This window comes from Alosa sapidissima, chromosome 4 (assembly GCF_018492685.1).
Source record: "Alosa sapidissima isolate fAloSap1 chromosome 4, fAloSap1.pri, whole genome shotgun sequence".
NCBI lineage: Eukaryota > Metazoa > Chordata > Actinopteri > Clupeiformes > Clupeidae > Alosa > Alosa sapidissima.
This window is the reverse complement of record NC_055960.1, coordinates 23,410,518-23,428,735: the sequence shown is the minus strand read 5'-3', so window position 1 is coordinate 23,428,735 and position 18,218 is coordinate 23,410,518. Positions and strand designations below refer to the sequence as shown.

The 18,218-nt window shown below is 39.1% G+C and overlaps 2 protein-coding genes across 4 annotated transcripts; both read right to left on the bottom strand.

Moving 5' to 3' along the window:
• Positions 1-647: 647 nt before the first annotated feature.
• pdrg1 (p53 and DNA-damage regulated 1) lies at positions 648-2,827 on the bottom strand. 3 transcript variants are annotated; one of them, XM_042089523.1, is made up of 6 exons: positions 2,697-2,827; positions 2,537-2,612; positions 1,460-1,534; positions 1,285-1,365; positions 1,000-1,112; positions 648-955 (listed from the first exon to the last, which is right to left on the bottom strand). In XM_042089523.1, the coding sequence occupies exons 1-5, from the start codon at positions 2,778-2,780 to the stop codon at positions 1,030-1,032; spliced, it is 399 nt and encodes a 132-aa protein (XP_041945457.1). In that variant the 5' UTR covers positions 2,781-2,827; the 3' UTR covers positions 648-955; positions 1,000-1,029. The 3 variants fall into 3 exon arrangements, with proteins under 3 accessions (XP_041945457.1, XP_041945456.1, XP_041945458.1); XM_042089522.1 differs by having other exon boundaries at positions 648-1,112; XM_042089524.1 differs by having other exon boundaries at positions 648-1,112; positions 2,543-2,612.
• Positions 2,828-15,353: 12,526 nt separating this feature from the next.
• On the bottom strand, positions 15,354-17,733 carry LOC121707336. The gene is made up of 4 exons (XM_042089824.1): positions 16,868-17,733; positions 16,392-16,607; positions 15,961-16,171; positions 15,354-15,537 (listed from the first exon to the last, which is right to left on the bottom strand). The coding sequence occupies exons 1-3, from the start codon at positions 17,359-17,361 to the stop codon at positions 15,967-15,969; spliced, it is 915 nt and encodes a 304-aa protein (XP_041945758.1). The 5' UTR covers positions 17,362-17,733; the 3' UTR covers positions 15,354-15,537; positions 15,961-15,966.
• Positions 17,734-18,218: the final 485 nt, after the last annotated feature.

Genomic DNA, 18,218 nt, shown 5'->3' with positions numbered 1-18,218 from the left:
TGAATGGAAGCAGGGGAATGCTTTACACCTTTGTATTCGGTAAGGTCTGCTGTTTCTTCTAATATATGGTTTGTCATGTGTTCGGGAAAAATTCGTGAAGTATTCCACCGAGATGAATGGGTAGGGAGATGGGCGCAGAATGTAACATGATAAATTAAAGTTACTTTTCTCGCGAACCATTTACCACAACTTGCGGCCAACATCGTTTAAAAGCTGAGAAAAAGCTCTTTTGTGTGATGTGATACATGTAATATCTGTGTGAAGAGTAGGCTATCGGAGTATAGGCTATTTCAGCAAAGAATGGGTGAATTTGGACGCACTTTCTTTCTTGTCGTGCGCGGTCACATTCTCCACTGCGTAAAAGACATAGGCTAAATTAATTTGCGTTGTGAATGCTAAGCTTAATCAGGCCATAGGCTAAATAAAAATCGCTAGTCGGATGCAAAGCAGAATATAGAAAGAAATGGGCACCAAGGCCACAGTGGCCTGTGAACTTCATGTGAACTCCCTTCAAAGGGACATCACGGCCAACGCAAGGGGCATCGACGTGGCCGCCGTAAAATTCCCACCCTGAATGGAAGTATCGCCTACAGTTACACTGCATTGTTCCATCAACCCCCTCCCCCTCCCAATAAAATTGCAAAGCATTGCATAGATAAACAAATAACTCTTTAATAAAACTTCACATATGAATTGAATGGACATGGTTTGATTTTGGTCTTTCTACGGTCTTCACCACATGCTAGAAATTAAACACACATTTTTCCCAACCATCAGCCTTAAGAAATATAGATAAGAAACAAAAAACTGTGTGCAAAACGTCTGTAACTCAACTTAAACTTGTCGCCAAAATGAAAAAGTACCATGACTGACTGACTCCACAACAGAGTCCATGTGGGAGAGGCACCCAGAGTGGTCTACCATCTGCCGTGTGTGAGTGAGTGAGTGAGTGAGTGTGTGTGTGTGTGAGTGAGTGAGTGAGTGAGTGAGATTGTGTGTTTGTGTGTGTGTGTGTGTGTGTGTGGGAGGTCATGTCCTCAGGAGGCTGCTTATGGCTTTCATCTCCTCGTTTGAGAGGGGGCAGAGGTTGTACCCTGTGAGTTCAGGCTTCCCTGAGGGAGAATGAGAGAGACGGGGAAAAAGCTAAATAACTATGTGCTTCCGAGAACATCTCAAGCACTTAAACACACTAATACACTCTCCAAACATTCATTAATTTTTCCATTCCTTCATACACATACACACACACACAGAATAAATCAATATGGCAATAGGTCATTTTACCTTGCAACTCATTTAGACGATTCACTTTGATCTTGAGTTTGTTGCGGAGATCAATGATCTCCTTGTCAAGTTGTTCTTGGTCTAGGGCACAGTATATTGTAAGTTCAGGCAACCCTCCCCCAATCCACAAATAATAAAGGGACATAGAAATGCAAAACAGAAAGCATGTTAATACCTTTTTCAAGCATCTGTTTCGTTTTGTCTTTTGGAAATGTGATGAACATGTTGCCCAGACAGACTTTAGCTTTACCTATGGGACAAAAGAAGACGAATATCTAGCTAGCCTATTAAACAAAATCTCAAAAGCGTGTAGTCTTAATGCTTATTTCTGAACATAATCTGGATGTCTTTGTTAAAGGAGAATTCCGGTGTGATATTGACCTAAAGTGTATTGAAACATGATACCGAGTGTGAACGTATGTCTCATAGCCCATCTCGACTTGTCCCCTGCACTCCAAAATCTGGATTCCAGTTTCTTCCAGTAGCAGCAACTGGAATCCATGCATTTCCACTGAATTATTTTTGGAATCTGATCCCTTATCATAGCTGTTCATTCTTACTCTTTGCTCGACTTATCGTGACTAAATTCAAGATGGCTGCAAACGCTAAACTTCGCGAAGATACTGTCTGTATAAATCGTCTTGTAAGTAAACTACCAGTGCTTTTTCAAAGTTCTCAATGTCTCGTTTTAAATGTCAGGGCCCTCGGAAGTCTACCAATGAAGTGTGGAGATACATTGAGCCTCGTAAATGGGTGTAAAACAGTGATTTATTTGCATGGCTAGCCCGATGCCGAAGCACCACTATTGAAAAAGATGTTGGTAGCATCGGCTAACTAGCGCCAGATTTTGGAGTGCAGGGGACAAGCCGAGATGGGCTATGAGACATACGTTCACACTCGGTATCATGTTTCAATACACTTTAGGTCAATATCACACCGGAATTCTCCTTTAACGGTCAGTGGATAGGACAACATTCTACAAGACTGACTGGTTCTCCAGAGTTAGACATCCTTTATCAAATGCATCTTCCATCTGATGTTTCGCTAAAATGATGAACATTGTGTAACTTGAATGCATGGGACGCATTTTTGTAAACGAAGTTAGCTCAGCTTGCAATGATATGCTAACCTAGGCAATTGGTTCCTGCCACGCCATTCCCACGACCTAATGTTATATTAGGTTGTTATGTTCGAAGGAATCGAGTGAAATTTAGGTTATCCCAGTTAACAAGTCTGCAAGCAAGCAACTTACCATTACCGGATAAATCCTTTCGAAGTGCATTGAGTGCCTCCCTGTTCGCGTTTCTTTTCTTATCGAGGTCTACCATCTGCAAGAGAAACATGAAACAATTATATCATAACTTTCTGATATCATTATAATAAGCTCACCACTTTCAGTAAGATTACGCTACCTGTTGTTTATCTGAGAGGACATCTTCAGCAGCTTCTTCAACCTCTGTCAGGTACTGTAGAACACGCTCCGCGGTGGCGTCCATGTCTGTTCTAGGACTTCAGCTTTCAAAACAAGTCCCTCTTGTGGGGAAACATGGATGTGCCAACTTTTAGTTCCACATTTAAAAATAACGGACGCCTTATAACTGCATACTAATCTCATAGCTTATGTTATGTATTGCAATATTTTAAACCCATTCTTTTTCTTCGCCTTAATTACAGTGCATGGAAATGCACTGTACTGTTCTTCCTAGGCTTCTTCTTATTACAGTGCATGAAAATGCACTGTACTGTTCTTCCTAGGCTTCTTATTACAGTGCATGAAAATGCACTGTACTGTTCTTCCTAGGCATTTTATTACAGTGCATGAAAATGCACTGTACTGTTCTTCCTAGGCTTCTTCTTATTACAGTGCATGAAAATGCACTGTACTGTTCTTCCTAGGCTTCTTCTTATTACAGTGCATGAAAATGCACTGTACTGTTCTTCCAAGGCATTTTATTATTATTCTTCTTCTAACGCACTTAATGCAGCTTCAACCGTTTAACGTAGAAACTTCATTCAAACTATGTTACGTAGGTCTTACTTAGGACATGGGTGCTATGTATTTTTCAGCTTTGTAACTTTTATACTTTTTAAACTATTAATTAAAAACTAATCAAAATTTCCCCATAGACTTAACATGGGCTGATGACATCACAATAGAGCCGTTAAGCAATTAGAATCCTATGGCAGGTGTTCGGGCCACCTGGATCAACTGCCAGTCTCAGGCTTTAAGCATACAAACTGGCCCTATTAAGACTACACATCCTGTTCAACTGCTTCCTCTGCCAAAAACTGTTTCAAAATAAAAGTCCTCACTACAATATTTCACTGTTAAACAATTTAACCCTTTAAACTACTGAACTTTTTAACTGTTCAGCCATTGTAACTGTTACTTGTCATCAACTATGACTCCTACCCACTGTAGCTAGTAAGCTAAGTTAGCTAAGTAACATGGTTAGCATGCTAGTTAGCATTTTTAGCAAAACTGCTAAAAACGATTAGCTAAGTTAGCTAGGTCACATGGTTAGCATGCTAGCATGCTAGTTAGCATTTTTAGCAAAACTGCTAAAAATGATTAGCTAAGTTAGCTAAGTCATATGGTTAGCATAGTTAGCATGCTAGTTAGCATATTTAGCAAAACTGCTAAAAATGATTAGCTAAGTTAGCTAAGTAACGTGGTTAGCATAGTTAGCATGCTAGCATGTTAGCATGCTAGTTAGCATTTTTAGCAAAACCGCTAAAAACGATTAGCTAAGTTAGCTAAGTCACATGGTTAGCATAGTTAGCATGCTAGCATGTTAGCATGCTAGTTAGCATTTTAAGCAAAACTGCTTAAAATGATTAGCTAAGTTAGCTAAGTCACATGGTTAGCATGCTAGCATGCTAGTTAGCATTTTTAGCAAAACTGCTTAAAATGATGAGCTAAGTCAGCTAAGTAACATGGTTAACATACTTAGCATTTTAACATTGTTAGCATGCTAGTTAGCATAGTAACTTGGTTAACATTATTATCTTTGTTAACATAGTTAGCATAACTGCTAGCAAACATTAGAGCCATTCCAAGTGTCAGTTATCGTCACCTATCCACCTATTTAACTGTTCAGTCATTCCAACTATATTAAACCTCATCTACTTAGCAACCAATATAGTTTGTTTTTACTCTGTATAATATTTTACATCATATTTTTGCATTTTCATGCACTGTATTTCCTTCAGGAAATGCTTTTCTAGTTCTTCTTCTTCTTCTAACGCATTTAATGCAGCTTCAACCGTTTAACGTAGAAACTTCATTCAAACTATGTTACGTAGGTCTTACTTAGGACATGGGTGCTATGTATTTTTCAACTTTGTAACTTTTATACTTTTTAAACTATTAATTAAAAACTAATCAAAATTTCCCCATTGACTTAACATTATGATTATGACATCACAATACGGCCGTTAAGCAATTAGAATCCTATGGCAGGTGTTCGGGCCACCTGGACCAACTGCCAGTCTCAGGCTTTAAGCATACAAACTGGCCCTATTAAGACTACACATCCTGTTCAACTGCTTCCTCTGCCAAAAACTGTTTCAAAATAAAAGTCCTCACTACAATATTTCACTGTTAAACAATTCAACCCTTTAAACTACTGAACTTTTTAACTGTTCAGCCATTGTAACTGTTACTTGTCATCAACTATGACTCCTACCCACTGTAGCTAGTTAGCTAAGTTAGCTAAGTAACATGGTTAGCATAGTTAGCATGCTAGCATGTTAGCATGCTAGTTAGCATTTTTAGCAAAACTGCTAAAAATGATTAGCTAAGTTAGCTAAGTCACATGGTTAGCATAGTTAGCATGCTAGCATGTTAGCATGCTAGTTAGCATTTTTAGCAAAACTGCTAAAAATGATTAGCTAAGTTAGCTAAGTAACGTGGTTAGCATAGTTAGCATGCTAGCATGTTAGCATGCTAGTTAGCATTTTTAACAAAACTGTTACTGTTTAATTAACAACACTGTTAAAAATGATTAGCTAAGTTAGCTAAGTAACATGGTTAGCATAGTTAGCATGCTAGCATGTTAGCATGCTAGTTAGCATTTTAAGCAAAACTGCTTAAAATGATTAGCTAAGTCACATGGTTAGCATAGTTAGCATGCTAGCATGCTAGTTAGCATTTTTAGCAAAACTGCTTAAAATGATTAACTAAGTTAGCTAAGTAACATGGTTAGCATAGTTAGCGTGTTAGCATGTTAGTTAGCATAACTGCTAAAAATAATTAGCTAAGTCACATGGTTAGCATACTTAGCATTTTAACATTGTTAGCATGCTAGTTAGCATAGTAACTTGGTTAACATTATTATCTTTGTTAACATAGTTAGCATAACTGCTAGCAAACATTAGAGCCATTCCAAGTGTCAGTTATCGTCAACTATCTACCTAAATAATTTAACCATTTAAACTATCCACTTATTTAACCGTTCAATCATTCCAACTATATTAAACATTATCTACCAAGTAAATCATTTACCTATATAAACTATCCACCTATTTAACTGTTCAGTCATGCCAACTATATTAAACCTTATCTACCAAGTAAATCATTTACCTATATAAACTATCCACCTATTTAACTGTTCAGTCATGCCAACTATATTAAACCTCATCTACCTAGCAACCAATATAGTTTGTTTTTAATCTGTATGATATTTGACATCATATTTTTTGCATTTTCATGCACTGTATTTCCTTCAGGAAATGCTTTTCTAGTTTTTCATTATTGTTTTTTTTTTTTTTTTTTTTTGGGGGGGGGGGGAGTAATAATGACCCAACCACTGTTAGAATAAAAATAAAATGTTATGCAAACTTTTTCTGTCATTCCCCACTTTGGAGGTGTGTAATTTTCAAGCCCCACTTGACCCCATCAACCCGACAAAATTATCATGTTAATGTTAAATATTATTATTATTATTATTATTATTTTGTATTTTGGTTCCAAGTTCCCGTCTCAGTCCGCTGGATCAGATGTTATTTTAATTCATATATTGGTCTGTTTATGACTCTTATGTTTGTGTGTGGCTGTTTTGAATCTATGATCTTCCTTGTCAAAATAGAAAGGCATTATTAAAGATCGGCAAAATTATTATTATTTTCTTTTTCCCCTGTTCCTCGTGCCCCACCTGTCATGTCTCTATTCCACACTAGTGGGGCCCGCCCCACACTTTGAGAACCACTGCTTTAATGGAATATGAATCAGTAGAGTGTTATTCTACAACAAAGTATGTGGATATGAGGTAAATGGTAATCAGGCCTTCCACTGCCACTCACAATTCTTATAGGCATATACAGCTGTAACCCCTTTTGCAGGTTGCAGTGGCCTTGTCACTGCTGAAAGACATAGGCTATACAAGCCAAAGAGCAATTAGTGATAAAATAGACCATGATCTTTGAAGACACCAAGCCACTGCACCCCCTATCGGATATGGCTTTACAATACTGAGCTGCTAATCTGTTATTTTCACTTCAAGGAAGTCAGTTGCATGCCAGTTGCTACATTAATAGCCACCAACCACACTCAAAAATACAGAGGATATCCTGTTGCACTATGGAGGACCACAGGTGTCACTTAAATGGCAAATGAAGTTGATTAATTTGCCATTATAAACAGTATTAAAAAATATAATTTACAAAAAGTATTTTGTAAATCAATTATTAAATGATGAATAAATGCTCTAATTTTAGAAAGGGATTTGCAAATATAATTGCAAAATCATTTGCCAAATCCATTTGCAGAACTAGTAACAGTTCTGTAAAATATTCCTCAGTAATAAATATAAAAAATGTGGCAACACTATCAGTAAGCACAATAATGGACTTCATTTCACATGGTCATGGTAGTTAGTGGATGCATAGTGGGCTTAGGGGGCAGCCGTGGCCTACTAGTTACCACTTCAGACCTGTAACTGAAGGGTTGCCGGTTCGAACCCCGACCAGTAGGCATGGCTGAAGTGCCCTTGAGCAAGGCACCTAACCCCTCACTGCTCCCCGAGCGCAGCTGTTGATGCAGGCAGCTCTCTGCGCCGGGATTAGTGTGTGCTTCACCTCACTGTGTGTACACTGTGTGCCGTGTGTGTCACTAATTCACAGATTGGGATAAATTCAGAGACCAAATTTCCCTCACAGGATCAAAAGAGTATATATACTTATACTTATACTTTACAGCTTGGTATTTTCTATTTTCAGCCCTGGAAAAAAAGGTTTTTCCTAAATAACTACCTGAACCGTGGCACTGAGGATGAAGAATCTTTTATAATATGTTGGTCTCAAGGGCCCACATCAACCTGGCCCATAATCACTCATTTGTGATTTGCACCCCCCCGGTAAAAAATTTAAAAATGCAATAATAATATGCTTTAATCGCTCTATCTTCAGTTAAGATGTTCAGAACTGCACCAAATTGTATGTGTATGATTGACCTGGCATTCTCTGGGGGTATGCCAAGTTTCGTAGAATTTCATCCATGGGGGGGGGGTCTAAAAACAATTAGGTTATGTGTACATTTAGTGACTGTACACTCATTGGCCTGTAGATGGCGGTGCACACATATACACATGCACACACACACAGGCACCCACATACTATCGGTATTAGAACGGCCTATACATAATTACAAATTAGTAGGATTAAAAGAAAGCCAAAATAAATATTCATCATCATCATCATGGCTGCATTTCCAGTATTGGCGATAAGTAGTCATTTGTCCACTAGATGGCGCATCGTTGCAGTGAGACGTAATTTTGTTGGAAGTTAAAAGTGGGTTGGAAAAACAATGGACGTGTTAGTGAATGAGACACATATCCCAGGAAAGGCATTCATGAGGTTCAGGGAAATTAAAGAGCAAGAGAGGAGGACCTTTTCAAAGGCTAAAAAGAAAACAAACATTTCGGTGAAGGTAAGTCAAGATGGAGGTTTAAGGTTGTAATGTGGCTATTACACACAGTAGTCTTAATCATGTTTGTTTTTCTTCTTTTCTGATTTCTATAGATTTCAATTGGCATAATGACCAGGACAAAAAATGGGTTAAAACCTCTAAGAGGGAAAACAATGCCATTAAATGTTGAACCCCCATGGTCATCAAAAGAAATTTTGCCAGCTGCTATAAAAAAACAGCAAGATTTTAATCAAGATATGATGTTCGATGGAGAATATGTCCTGGTCTATCCTGATGGCACTCAGGTACAAAATATACCAGGCACAGACAGAAAATTTGTTCTTGAGCAATATAAAGAAGCCATTGGCAAAGCCTACCAAAGGATTACGCTCTACATCTGCCCCCTTCAGGATTTGAGTAAGTATTGAAGTGTAGTACATATATGTAAAATAATAACGATAATAATTAGGGCTGATGAAATAACGTGTTAATTTCGATTAATTAATTTCAAATGCATTTGATCCAGTGCAGTCTGGCTACAGTGACAGATGAGAAAGCACTGCTTTCAATGAAACATTTAGCCTATATTTAATTAAAAAAAATTTTAAAAAAACGTCCAGACCACTCCTGTTTACAGGAGCATCAATCTACTATTTCTGCAGTAACTTCACACATTACATTTCCGTTTTCACTTGTAGGCTATGCTGCTTTTCTGTGTCGTTTTTCCTACTGTTTAGAAATCTTTTTGTCTACGTGAATTGCTCTATTTCTTATCCTGGACTGCCACCTACTGGATAGAAAAGGCAAAAACTTGTTTTAGTAATTGTGTGAATAAAAATCTACATATTTGAATGGCCAAAAAAGGACTAGTCATGGGGGGGAATACCCTTTTTACTGTCTATGGGTTAGGTAGCCTGATGCATGTGATTAATTTACATTAATTAATTAATGACATTGTTTTTATTGATTGACAGCCCTAGTAATAATAACAATTGCTAATTGGTGGTAATTGACTGAGTCCTCAATGGGATTCAAGCTGGTTGTAAAATTGCCACATACTTTGGATATATCTAGCCTAATAATCATTGTCTCTTTTTCCAAGGTCTCTTTTCTCCAAAACAATGACACTAAAACAATTGATTCTTAATCATTTGTAATTATTTGTATTTTGGGTCAACAACATCATCCCCCTCATCTAATCAAGAAGTATGTAATATCTTTTAATGTAGTAAACTTGAATGTGTTGTCTTTTTCCCTGTTCATTTTATTTATGTGATGTCATTTCTATTTTGGTGTGTTGTGTTATCAATCCGACAGGACGAGAGTGCAACTAGGCCCAAACAGATGACCGCCTCAGATCAGCCTACTTCAAGTGACTCCTACGAGTCAGTCAAAATACATAACTTTCTATTATAACAGTCTTATATCTTCAGTAAAGTATTGGGATGGTGACATTTTAACACATCTTTGTACATAGTCAATTAATTTTGGTTATTTAACACAATTATTTTTTTTAAATTCATTAATGGGCTTTTACATGACATTTGTTGACTAAAGAAATCCCCCCAAAAACCTTACCTATCCATGTGAAGAACAGAAAGAGGATCGACATCCCTTTGTAAATATGACTGATCAATATGTTATGTGTATTTACAATGTTGTCTTCTCACTGCAGCAACTACACAAACTTGTATGCACCAATTATAATTGACAGTGAGAACACATTCAACACACTGCTGAGGAAAGCATTACTTATAATTAATATTTATATTCTACATCAGATTTGTTGTTTTATTATTTGAAATCATAATACACCACATCTTTTACAGCACAGCAGAGTTGATGGCTGCAGATATTATTTCAGAACTCTCGGCAAAGATAACTAGAACATCTTGCAGCAGGTTCAATATTAATAGAGCTCATGTGTGGGACGGAGCAGTCCGCGGATTCAAGCGTGCCTCATATGACCCCTCTCATGAGATATTAGTGAAATTCACTGATGAGGGGCGAGCTGAGGATGGAGTGGATACTGGTGGACCCAAGCGTGAGTTTCTGACCCTCCTAATGAACTGCCTGAGAACGCGAAGAATTTTTGATGGCCCAGAGAACAGGAAGTTTCTCATATTCGACAGTGCAGGTAATGATGTTAGAGTAATACTTGAAATATTTGTTAACTCCACCTTGTATGATATGTACAGTACCGGTATGTAGATATGTGCGTTGTGGTAACAGTACTATTGTAGTACAGAAACGGTAACATAACAGTAGTAAGAATAAGTATGTGCAGGATGAATAGTATGAAGAGCAGTATAATATTGCGTAAGTGTAATTACAATATGTACATTTCTAAATAAATAAATATAACACTATGGTTAATGTGTTACTATAACAACATACAATATCAACAGCTTCAAGAGATGATGAGTACTTTCTGGCTGGGAGGATGATAGCAACGTCCATGGTTCATGGTGGTCCAGGTCCTTGCTTTCTGTCAGAGATGCTCTATCAGTACCTCACAGGAAGAGCAATCTCTGGCATTGAAGCCACAATCGAAGACATAACCGATGACGCCATGAGAGCTTCCCTGCTTGAGGTAGGCTGGCATACTAACATGGATCATGGCAAGAGTTTTGAGTTAACTATGCCTATAACTGATGTTATTACCAAACACTGCTGTAACCCCAGATATTTGCTACCATTAACAGTAGCTTGTTGGATGACTTCCCTATAACCTGTTAAGAATTTGTTTTCAGTAAAAAGCTTAGACTATACATGGATTTCTATGGAACGTCACGAAAACATGCGTGCACAACCAAGAGGCAGAAAGCACCATAGAACAGCATAGAGCAATGCAAAAGAGCAGAAGAATAAAATTAGTTTGTGTGCTGAAAACTGCACCAATTCGAAATCACGATGGTTAGAGAATGTTAAATATGTTCAATATACCTAACGGAATGCATGTCTTCGCCAAAAATGACAAAATACGATGTTATATTAATAATCCAAATGAACGTCAAACTTTGAAATATAGTCTGAAATGAGATGTTATTATCATTGAGACAACAGGGGTATACAAAAAAATCCGATTGTAGCTTACAGCAGCCGACTATTTAGGTTAAGTTTATAACGTTGTGGGCGGCCACCAAGCGTCTTCTGCCTCACGGCTGCGTGCGCATCTAGTTTTGTTGGTAAACGGGAAACCCATGATCCAACATCTTCAAACAATTTTCAACCTTATCGTATACCCTCATTTATATCCATAGCCCTGGAAAAGGAACTATAATCCAAAACTTGTCACCAAGCCTCTATATGGGAGTTTGTTTTGTTTATGGTTTATAATGTTGTCTACCCTAGATATCCAGTGCAGCTACATTGGATGAACTACATGCGTCAATTGACAGACATTCTAGCTTGTTGCAGACTGCCGGTTGCTTTCAGTACCCTGATGATGTGAATGACAAAAAAATCATAAATGATTTCATGCAGTGGTACATATTTTACCGCAACCATTTCTCAATACAAAGGTAATGTCTGTCTAATTAGACCTACATTTGAGATGTTCTTCCAACTCAAACATTTTATCATCTTGTTAGTAGTACAAGGAGTGTGCATGCAAGAGTTTATTAAACTAGATGTACCGCATAGCGGTACAAAATATGACCGCCGCTCAGTCCTGTACATCCGTTCCGTGAAAATAAATCACACTTCAATTTGTCTCCATATTTTACTCCATCCCCCACTCTTGAAACTTTTGTGTATGCTTGTTTGGCATGCCTGAGTGTGTGTGTGCGGCTGCACAGAAAGTACCCTACTGGTGCTGAAAAGGTGAATAGATTGTAGAATAGCCAAAGAAGATGTAGAATTGTTATAAAACCTTTAAAATCTCTAAACAATCTCAAGTAGGGCAGTTCATCACAGTTCATCCATTGCAACTGGATTGATGAAAGGTCACTTACACCTGTAGGCTACATTGTATTTGGGAAAAGCAAAAGGTATCAGCATAATGTTATTTATTTATTTATTTATTTATTTTTTATGTATTTTTAAACAAAAACATCTCTGTCAGTTCCATGCCGTTTTCAACAGCTATCAAAAACAAAGGTCATTTTTGGATGGATGGATTTTTTGTGAATGTTTCTTCTTCTACATAAGATTTTAGTCATCTTTAGTTCATGTAATACTTTATTGTCAATGCACAAATTAAGTAACAGTAGTCTGAAACGTTATTGTTAATGCACAAATTAAGTAACAGTAGCCTAGTCTGAAACGAAATGCTGTTTTACATCTAACCAGTGGTGCAAATAACTGACATGTCCAAATGGGCCTTGATGAAATGCGTCGCTAGACTGTTCATACACATTTTAACGGGCCAAAGTTGAAGAGCTTTTGTCCGTTATTGTTAGTGCAAATATAGGCTGATTCATGTTCCCTTGCATTGTTTAACTGAGGTCCATGGCTAGTCTGGCTTTCATCAGACCAAGCTCAATCTTTTAAGAAATCAAAAAATAAATAGCGGGCAGATCAGGCTGGGTTCACCCAGCCTAGTCCATAGGCACCCGATATTGTTTAATTTTCCGATTGAGATATACACGCTCTGGCTATTCTAAATGCAAAAATGCATCAGGGAGTTATGACAAAACGGTAACTAACAAACTAGATCCTAATAGAAAGCTTCCCTAAGCTACAGGTAGGATTATAAGGTAGGCCTATTTACAACATAAATTGTCAATAGGCTATGCTGGCGACACAAATAAAATCTCCTTTGGAAACCAATGGCTTACGCCTTACAGTATCAAGCGGACTTATCGTGGCGAAAAGTTGTAATAACATTCACGCAGCTCCATGAGTCAAGGAAAGCGCGAATGAAGTAGCCACTTCTAGATGGGACCCACTACACAGTAGCTTAAGGTGTTTTGCTAAAGCAGCCATAATGAAATGAAGGTGTCATTGTTTGGATACTTCACACACACGTGCTTTTTAATTTCACAGACTACAACTACCAAGCTGTAATCAAAGCACATCGATTCCCCTCTCACACCCTGCACGCACTTAAAACAAAATAAACAGGCGTCTCAGTCTCACACATGTATAGGCAAAACTGTATCAGACCGGTGTAACGTTGGTAAATCTTCCATTGCACAGAATGATTTTGTAGCACGTGCAATAAATGACAGTCGAAAGATACAAACAGTGCTGCTATACATTTGCTTGGTATAACCGCATGTATAGTTTTCTACAAATGCAATAAATCAAATGCCTCCATCACTCAACCAACGCTAACGGTAACATTACCTAGGTCCTTATTGATATTACAAGATTAACGTACCTGCAGTAAAAACCAAGCATGTCCGATAAACATCCTCAGATTTATTTCGGCTTCAAGAAGAAATGGGAATTACACTTCATGTGAACATCGTCCTATCCTTATTAGATGTTCGCTGCGGTAAATTACAGTCCTTGTATGAAGAGTCCATTGTTTTTTCCAACCCACTTTTAACTTCCAACAAAATTACGTCTCACTGCAACGATGCGCCATCTAGTGGACAAACGACTACTTCTCGCCAATACTGAAAATGCAGCCATGATGATGATGATGAATATTTATTTTGGCTTTCTTTTAATCCTACTGATTTTCATTTTTTACCGGGGGGGGGGGGGGGCAAATCACAAATGAGTGATTATGAGCCAGGTTGATGTGGACCCTTGAGACCAACATACCATAAAAGATTCACAGAGAACTGTGTCTGCCCTACCCTCCTTTCGGGGGGTCCAGTCCAGCGGGGGGGCTGCAGATGAAAACGAAAAATGACGGTTCCATGCTATCCATGTGGGGGTACATGCCCACCAAGTTTTGTGTACCCCGGTCTTTCAGTGTCCCGGGAATCCTTGTTGGTGTACGTCACTAAATGTACACATAAATTATTTTATTGTAAGGCCCCCCATGAACGAAAGTACACAAAACTTGGCATGCATTCAGAGGGTGTCATAATGATCCTACACTTTTAATTTCGTGCAGTTTTGACCTTGTCAGCCAGAGATATTGAGATGAAAACACCAAATTTTTTGCTTTTTAATTTTTAACTAGGTGGCGCTATACATGAAATAAGTGGTAATGGGATGGGTTGACATGCCCCCTTAAGACCAACATACATAAAAAAGGTGGACCTCCTAGGCCCTACGGTTCTCGAGATATTCACAGAAAACTGACTCCGGCCACCTACAGGCCAGTTGGTGTATAGTAACATAAATTAATTTATTGTGTGGCCCCCCATGAACGGAATTCCACGAAACTTGGCGTGCATACAGAGGGTGTCATAATGATCCTACACTTCCAATTTCGTGCAGTTTTGACTATGTTAGGTCACAGATACCTTCAATTACAACACCTCATTTTTACTTTTTTGTGTTTAACTAGGTGGCGCTATACATGAAATGAGTGGTTATGGAATGAGTTGACATGGCCCTTGAGATCAACATACAAAAAAAAAATGGTCCTCCTAAACCCTACGGTTTTCGAGATATTCACAGAAAACTGTGTCTGCCCTACCCTCCTTTCGGGGGGTCCAGTCCAGCGGGGGGGCTACAGATCAAAACGAAAAACGATGGTTCCATGCTATCCATGTGGGGTTACATGCCCACCAAGTTTCGTGTACCCCGGTCTTTCAGTGTCCCGGGACTCATTGACGGAAATTTGGGCATGCGAAAAAGAAAAAGAAAAAAAAAAAAAAAGAAAAAAAAAAAAAAATCTGACTAAACCTATATGACCGCCGCTTCGCTGCGCGGCGGTCATAATAAGATTGAAAGTATTGGATTGTCAGTTATTTTAAATGTATTTACATCTTGATTTAGCATTAAGTTTGCTAACTTTATGTATGTTATTGTTAGCATTTTGGAGGTGATGATTGCTCTACATGATTTTCTAGATTCAAGGATGGGCTTTCAATGCTAGATGTCATTTATGCTTTGGAGCAGCATACTTCTTCATTCAGGGCCTATATGTGCTCAAGTGTAGAACAGCTGACATCTGCAACATTGGAGACAATCTTTGAGGTTCAGCTCAAGACGACTGGAAGAAACCAGAGTAATAGGATTCTGGAGAGACTATCTTCTTGATACAGAAGGTTTGTTTTAATTAGAACAATTATTGTCTTGACAGCTCATTTGCAGTTGCATTGAAATTATATTTTACAATCAAAATCTATACTTCTTTCAGATAACCAAACAGCACTCTCCCTCCAGAACATCCTCATGTTTGCCACAGGACTGAACACAGTGCCTCCCTCAGGAATTCAGCCTCAACCCACACTGGTGTTTAACTGGACATCTCGCTTCCCAGTCGGTAGAACCTGTTAAATACAATTGAGATACCAATGTCAAAGACGTATGAGCAGTTTAGAAATAACATGGACTTTGGAATCCAAAATTCCCCAGGTTTTACACTCCCCTAGTAATGTGAACTATAAATGAGATGTTCTCTTAAGTTGTTTGTGTATTTGCACATGTTTTTTTCTTATTTGCCTGCGTTGTCAAAATTTGCAGGTTGTTTGCACCTGTCAGCCACCATTTTCTAAATCATATTTTATATGTTTTCTAAGGCATTGTATCCGTCCTAACAGTATTTAGAGTTTGCAGGTACTGTACTAGCACCATTCACACAAATGTGTGTGGTTTTTTTGTATGTATTCTAAGGCATTGTTGTGTGTTTGCCTAGTGCAAACTGGAATCTATATGGACAATGACAAAAAAAAGTGTGTGGTAGGTTTACTCACATTTCATTACATTTCAGCCATGTTCTTCAATCTGATGTAGCTCTCCACACAGGACTCCCAGGTCAAAGGCTGCACTAGACCACTTTGTCTCTGTAGGTCCTCAAAGTAAGCCTGGAGCTGGGCATCTCCACATAGACTGTAGGTTGACTCAACCGCAAACTGGCCCAATTCCTCCTGTGAGACTGGAAACCCACAGTCGGTTCCGCCAAACCTGAGAGTTTACATTTATGTTAGCTTGTCAACTGGCACACTGTAATGACACATGAAATGAATAGATAGGAATGTCCCTTTTAGGGAGAACTGTATGTAAGGGATGAGAATTAATAGCCAATCAGACTTAACGCTACTCAACCAGCAATATAATGTCTTGATATTTCTGATGAAGTAAATTTGAAAAATGTAACCGTTAATCTAAATGAATAGAAACAAACCTGTGAGGTAGGTTGTAAATGACATCTGGTTTACCAGATGGACAACGAGACAGACGAACAGGTCTGGTATGGGTATTCCACTTCCTCCTGCATTCATCAAGGTCTCCCTGTAGCACACCCAAGAACACAAACCGCACTAGGCATGTGTGCTCATGGCTGCCATTGAACAGATGTCTCTCCCTCAGGTCACTCATGAGGTCCATCCAGAATTGAGATCTGCAAGTTTAATGAGGGAAATGATTAATGAGTGTTTTTTTCTTATTGACTGAGTGATCCACACAAGCATTCCAATGCGCCTGTACGTTGTACTTGAGCAAATGGCAAAAATAAACACTTGACATGAAGTTGTACTTATGTTACCCCAAAAACTTTCTAAAGACAACATACTGTTAATGATTTACGAAGTAAGAAGTAGTCAGAACATCTGAAATACTCTGATCATTAAGATATACTGTTAAAAAAAAAAAACACCTCACCTTTGTTTTCGGAAGTATGACCACCAGCTTTCAATTCTCTGGTTTGCCATTGAGGTCCCATACATATGGCTGGCAGCCCCAGCAAAAACATCAGTGTAAGGTGATCTTAAGGTACACTGGATTGCTGCCATCGTGCCATTTTCAGTGCCACAGTCTGTTCGAAGCCTCATTGGTATGACTCCACCTTCTGAGACGCAACGTATATAGTTTTGAGCAATGACCCCTGGGTCATTGTTGCTTGCTCCACACACCAACCACAGTACTTTGCGGGAGTATCCATCTATGCAGCCACTAATAGCCAAACCGTATGGTTTTAATTTGTCATACCCGTCAACATGCCAGGTATAGTTTGGTCCAAGGGAGCTGTAAACTCTCCTTACAAATCTTTGACTTGCACGAAGTTGAACTCCTGAGGGATCAACCTGTCTCATCAAAGCCATGACATCATCCCTTCTCACTGTCAGAGAGTACTTCTGGCGCAATGTCTGCCACATCGAACGGTAGCCATGGAGCTGGCCTGGTCCTTTCAGCTCCTCTTGCTCAGCTCCTCTCCTCCTTTTCTATCCTGAATACGCTGGGTTCATATAGTCGGTTGACTGTCCAGCGCTGGTTTAGTCGGTTGACTGACCAGCCGGAGATTGAGGCTTCGTGCTAGCTAGGTGATTAAATTGCACACTTTGGACTGGCTGATGCATCAAGCCGTGTCGGAGTTTGTGTTTTGGCTATGGGGGGCTTTCAGTACACACCCCTTGAACTTCGACAGTTCGCCTCCACCGACACCATCAACATCGAGGTGCTCCACCTCTGCCGGGCAGCGGGGATCCTCCGGCGGAAACGCTACCTACACAGAGGCGCACGTCGCTCTATCATCCGTGCGACAGACGAAAGCATCCCTCCATCATCTCCATGGGATTTCTTGCCTAATCAACGCGGTTTTCCAGAGCAGTTCGCTCCCACAATCAACTCGCTCCCAACAGTGTCAGTGGAGAATCTACAGCGACCAACAACGCAGCGAGAATCTGTCTCTCACATCTTGGACAACTTCGATGGAGCTACTGAGAATGTCACATCACCATGTCAGACTGCGCCTGAACCGCCGCAAGACCTTCATCCGAAGGTAAAGGTTCTCACAGCTGGTTCACCGCAGGAAGTTCTGCAGCATGCGCAAGACCCTCCTCCCGTCAAATTTGCGTTATTGAACGCACAATCTATCTGTAACAAGACTTTAATTTTAAACGACCGCTTCACGTCTCATCACCTGGACTTTTTGTTTATAACGGAGTCTTGGCTCAGCGGAAATGACGTCATTCCACTTGGTGAACTCTGCCCTCCTCACTGCAGCCTCATGAAT